Genomic DNA, 5,675 nt, shown 5'->3' with positions numbered 1-5,675 from the left:
TGATCATTTGAGATAGTATTTCTGTTTCTTTTGAATGAATTGTCTTGATCACTGTGCTTGTTTAAATGACTTAAAAAGACCATCTTTGCTTGTTTGGAACTTGAGAAATAGTGTTTGAAATGGTATAATATGAATAAATATATAAATTTCTTATTTAGAAAGTTACTCTTCCTCTTCCCTTAAGTTCACATATGCCTATAATTTTCATGCAGTTGGAAATTCACATGCCTGGTTCAAGAGAATTTTTGTTCTTTAAGTTACAGAAGTCAGCATACAATAACATTTCTTTAATTTTTATGTCACTTAAACTGGGGTATATGTATCTGTTTTTCTTTTTCATGTGTTAGCTTGTTTTAGGTAAAGTGAAAGAAATTGGCCAATATGATTTTGCTATTCATTTCCTTTCCAATATGATTCATCTGCAAAATGGGCAATCCATTTTACTCAGCAAAACATTAGAACTGTGCTATATAACACTAGTACTACAACAATCTAGAGAATGAATATATATATATAGCATTTTTAGTGATAAGTGTAGCATGCACGCGACACGCGTGCCAAAAGATTTTAGTTACTACAAGATATCCTAATCCCCTCATGCATTGCTGCATCACAGATTATGTCAACTGTATGGAAGGCTTACCTGGAAAGAACCATAGAAGAACTACAAATAAAACTAACTGATATACACATTTGGAATGTGAGCAATTTTGTTCCAGTCCTCCCCTATCTCCTTCTCGCAGCGCTTTGCCAGTTCTGGACAATAAACAATTCGCAACGCCTGCAGATTCTTTGTTTCCATAATGCCAGCTGGAAGTGATTGCAGGCGAGGGCAATTCCAGATCACCAGTGATTGAAGAGAGTGTAAGTTTTGAATCCCGAAAGGCAAGGTCACCATCTCTGGACAAAGAGCAACTACTAATCTTGTCAGGGTTGTTAGGTGTTGCAATCCCTCTGATAGAGTTTTTAGCATCTCACAATCCTGAATGAATAACTCCGTGAGTGAAGTTAAACCTTCCAGTACTTGCTCGGGGAGACTCTCTAGTGAATGACAACTTCGAATATCCAAACGCTTCAAAGCAGTTAGACTGGCCAGGCTGGTAGGCAGCTCTTTAAGTTTTTTGAAGGATGAAATACTCATGGACTCGAGATAGGCAAGGCGTTTGAACATTTCTTCTGGGAGTGAAGTCTGTTCGACGTTATGACTAATACACAATGAGGTGAGAGTGCTAAGATCAGATATGGAGCTCAAAGACGTTGCATCTGTGTTGCCCCAAACTTCCAATTTCTTGACACAAGCAAGGGTTGGAAAGACGAGCATAGGGCAATCATGAATCTCCATTTCCTCAAGTATGGGGAATTGATCTTTTCCTTCCTTTTGTAGCAATCCTTTCAGGTTAGGAAAGCCTTTTATGACAAGGCGTCTCAAGGATGGAAACCTTCCACAGCCATTAACATTGTCTTCAATATAATCCACAGACCCGCCGAATAAGCATAAACTTTCTAGACAAGGCAGCTCTCCAAAGGGTGGAAGGCATAAACAGTTTTTACAGCTATCAATATCAATAGATACAACATTTTTCAAAACTGAACCGTTCATCCAGTCCGGGAGACGGAGACCTCTGAAGCCAGTTACTTTTAAAGATTTCAGATTGGGGTGTGGTTTGAGGGATTTAAGCACTTTCTCATCCAAATCATTTTCTGATTCATATCTATCGGACCTATCCCAACTCATACATAAAGAGTAGAGATTTGCTTTAGCAGATAAATTGGCTTCTTTTGCAGCTATATCCTTCTTCACTCTCTCAAGGTGTGTGATTGAAAGTGAGCCACCAAGGTTTAGGTTTCGTAGTTCACCAAGTCGATAGCCCTTTCTCTTGCCAATAACAAAGCAATCTAGAGTCTTAAGGCATGTCAACGATCTTATTCTTGGTGACATAGAGGTCAATGGACAGTAATCGAGCAGAAGATTCCGAAGACTACTTAGTTTACTTGTTTGCTTTGGCAGACAAGAAAGTGAGCGACAAGATTTTAGATTAAGAGTCTGGAGATTTTGAAGCTTGCATAATCTCTTGGGAAGACTACGAATTCTAGTGCTAGACAGGTTCAGGAGCCTTAAATGTATTAGATTTCCAATGGAAGATGATAATTGATACACTCTCGAGTAACTCATATCAAGCACCCTTAGTGAGACAAACATTTTCAGGAGTGAGGGAGAGTAAGAAGGCACTGTTTTAGAAAAACCAATGGACAATATGTTATTTTCCTCTCCTACTCGTACTTGACGGATATTGCTGCTTGATGTGTTTGCTGAAATCAGAGATGTAGCCAAATCATGAATGAGGTCATGCATCTTGAAATACGTTTTACCAAATTCATCCACTACAACCTCTTGGAAAAAGGACCTCATGTATAATTCTTTCCATACTTCGTTACCGACATCCTCTAGCTCCATATTTCCTTTCGATGAAAGAAAACCATGTGCCATCCAAAGAGTGATTAGATTATCCTTTTCCATTTTGGTGTCCTTTGGGAACACTGCACAATATGCAAAACATTGTTTCAAATTAAGTGGAAGGTGATGATAACTTAGCCTCAGAGCAGGTAGAATAGAACTTTCATCTTGAGGCAAATTCCAAATCTCATTATCTCTCACATGTTCCCATTCACTTTCTTCTCTCTTGAAGCGTAAAATACCTCCAAGAGTCTTGGCCGCTAAAGGCACACCACCACATTTCTTCACAATCTCCTTTCCAACGGCCACAAGATTAGAATTTATTTCTCTTTGTTGCCCAAACGCGCGTTGCATAAACAACAGCAAGCCATCATGTTGAGATAAAATTGACAAACGATATGGTTCTAAAGTTCCCATAATTGATCCAGCCTTTTCGAGACGAGTAGTTGCTAGAACAGAAGCACCTCTTGCTCCAACCTTTAAGACTGCTCTTAACTTAGCCCACTTTTCTTGATCATCATTCCAAACATCATCTAAGACAAGCAAGTATCGTTTTCCAGTCAATAACTCCTGAAGCTTCTTCTGAAATGAAGCCAAGTCCTCAACATCTAGAGACCTTCTTTCAATATTTCCTACAATTGTCTTTATCAACCTCTTCTCATCAAAATCATCTGAGACACAAACCCATATTTTGGGATTGAAATTGAAGATCATTTGGGCAAGTGTCGTCTTTCCTAGTCCCCCCATACCAATTATAGGAAACACAGGAAGTTCTTTGGCAACATTAACATTGTTGATCAGAATTTTCACTATCTCATCCTGCTCTTTGTCCCTTCCATAGACTTCTGGTTCAGTCAAAACAAAACCTGTTGGAAAATTTTATTACAATTGATCTCATTAGAAGGAGTCGGCAAGAAATGTTAAGTTTTTTGCAAATAAAAAACATCCTAAACTATCACTTTTTTCGCTAGTTTCATAACCCAACTATTCAAAACGCCTTTTTTCTACCTAAACTATAACACCCTTTGTATTATACACACCTCAATGCTAAGTCGGCCAAATGTTTGAAATCACTCGATAATAGGTCCGTGGGGGCTTAAAATCCCCCATAAAAATTGGTCCACACGGCATCTACAACAACCAATCGAGCTTAATGTATTTTTTTCTACTTCCTTTAAATCCTTCATTTCTTCACCTTTCTTCTTCACTTTTCCATTATTTCTCAGATTTTCTTCCCGGTTTTCCTCCTTCATTTCCTCATGAACCCTAGAATTTTATACAATCCTATAATCAACTCCAAAATTTTACACAACCCTAGTTTTTTTTACCACAATCAAAAGTTAAGCGAAAAACATTCGAAAAAAATCAAGGCTGACCACTTATACCCGTTTAATTCTGATTCTAGAACCCTAATTTTGATTTTTAACCCACTTTTAACTGTTACCCATTCAATTAAAACCACTAATAAACATCCTAACTAGATTAGGTAGACAAAATTAACCTATGGAAGTGCTACTTGACACTCTTTTTTTAAAAAAAAAAACTAAAATGAAGCTGTACTAGATGCACCAACAGTTGAGTATTGAAACGTGTTCGTATAGTTGAGATGTGAAAATCGCCAAAAATTATAATATTTTAGATGTACTCATACCTGTTTCACGCGTAGAGGCTTGTCTCTCTGTAATTTTTTCAAGGAAATGAAACTTCCTTCTTTCTTCAGCAATTGCATCTACTTTCTCCATTATCTCTTTCATCCTTTTCCCAATTTTGTGACGGAAAGTAATAATCCCTGGATGATAAAACCCTAATCGAGACTGCTCGAATCTTGTTGCCTCACTTTTACATTCGTCCAATATGTCATCGACTTCATACGCAGCACCATTGAGTTTCTGCAACCAATTCTCTATTGTCTTGTCCTTCAATTGCTTCTCTTGAGCATCTTCAAGCACAGCTTGAATTGTGGAAAACATGCTTGAGAGCTTTTCAAATTCCTTTTCGAAACCGAAGAATAATACTAGTTTACCATGGATGAAAGAAGTGAGATTGTCTAGCAGAAGTTGAAGGAAAGCTTCTGCCATGTTTTGAAATGTAGATATTTGTGAACTGGAATGAAATATTGGGCAATTTAAAGTTTTTCTATTTTTTGGTTTCTCAGTTGTTTCGGTGTCTGGAGCTCACATTGGAGCCCGTCTATGTCTGATCACGCATTGCAAGATTCATTCGAGAGTAACACTTTCAATAAAATTTTCTTCATAGCCAACGCTCAAACTGAAACCTTTGAGTAAGGGTGAAACAATATCACCACTCCACCACAACTCAGGCAATGTAAAGTTGTTCACTAGTGTGAGTGTGTTGATGCAATTTTTTTATACTTATGTTCAATATTCATATTAAAATCTGATTAAATTTTAATTTACGTTGTAAAATTTCACATTAGATAAAATATTTCCTATCAAAGGATAATTCGTATCACATGAATTTAAACCCGAAATTTTGATTAAGAATGATGAGTGAGTATTTTTTCTCCAGCAATGATGTGTGGATGCATCTCAAGAAAACTGCAGATGCCAAGACATTTTTTTTCCCCATAAAGGGCGGCTTCCTGCTGGTCCTATCAGTCTCTCAACTTGTCAACTTGGTGGAGCATATATGCTTTTGAAAAAGAAAGCTTGCTAATTGTTATAAACATATATTTTAAAATTTGTGGTCTCTAAAATAAAATTAAAATATTTATATCATTATATTGTTATAACTTATTTTATTATGTATAAAATCAAAAATTTAAGGTTGAATTATTTAAAATTAAGTATGATGCTATATTTTAAGTAAATTAAAAATATGAAGTACCATCATCATATCATATCATATATTATTATAAGTGGAAAGATCTTAACTTCAAAGTTGGATTACGATTTTGCCCCTTCACTAAATTTAAATATTATTAAAAAACTAATTAATAAAATATTAAATAATAATTATATGATATTAATCCATTATATTTCTAGATAGAATTAATTCACGGAATTCTAAAATGGAGTTTGATAGTTGAAGTGTTTCGTAACAACAAAAGATAGTAAATTATATCCTTTAAAAACTGAAATATCCTTCAACATTAAACAACAAAATTTCCTTTGACTTACCATACATCTTAATATGGCGCACATAATTAGATTTAGTCAGAAACTTTACATATCCCAACTTTAACCAATCTAATTCTCAT

General features: G+C 35.7%; 1 protein-coding gene across 1 annotated transcript; it reads right to left on the bottom strand.

Annotated features, from left to right (window-relative positions):
* Nucleotides 1-501: 501 nt before the first annotated feature.
* LOC125870152 (putative disease resistance protein RGA4) lies at nucleotides 502-4,598 on the bottom strand. The gene is made up of 2 exons (XM_049550494.1): nucleotides 4,107-4,598; nucleotides 502-3,321 (listed from the first exon to the last, which is right to left on the bottom strand). The coding sequence occupies exons 1-2, from the start codon at nucleotides 4,531-4,533 to the stop codon at nucleotides 677-679; spliced, it is 3,072 nt and encodes a 1,023-aa protein (XP_049406451.1). The 5' UTR covers nucleotides 4,534-4,598; the 3' UTR covers nucleotides 502-676.
* Nucleotides 4,599-5,675: the final 1,077 nt, after the last annotated feature.

The sequence above is a fragment of the Solanum stenotomum genome, chromosome 7, assembly GCF_019186545.1.
Source record: "Solanum stenotomum isolate F172 chromosome 7, ASM1918654v1, whole genome shotgun sequence".
Taxonomy (NCBI): domain Eukaryota; kingdom Viridiplantae; phylum Streptophyta; class Magnoliopsida; order Solanales; family Solanaceae; genus Solanum; species Solanum stenotomum.
Note: the sequence above shows the minus strand (reverse complement) of the source record. Positions and strands in the feature narration are given on the sequence as shown.

What these genes read in the sequence shown, in the direction of transcription:
- LOC125870152 (XM_049550494.1), bottom strand. Translation starts at nt 4,533, where the DNA reads ATGGCAGAAGCTTTCCTTCAACTTCTGCTAGACAATCTCACTTCTTTC. An exon ending in AGCCTCTACGCGTGAAACAG is followed by an intron (nt 3,322 to 4,106) that starts GTATGAGTACAT and finishes ATTTTCCAACAG; the next exon opens with GTTTTGTTTTGACTGAACCA.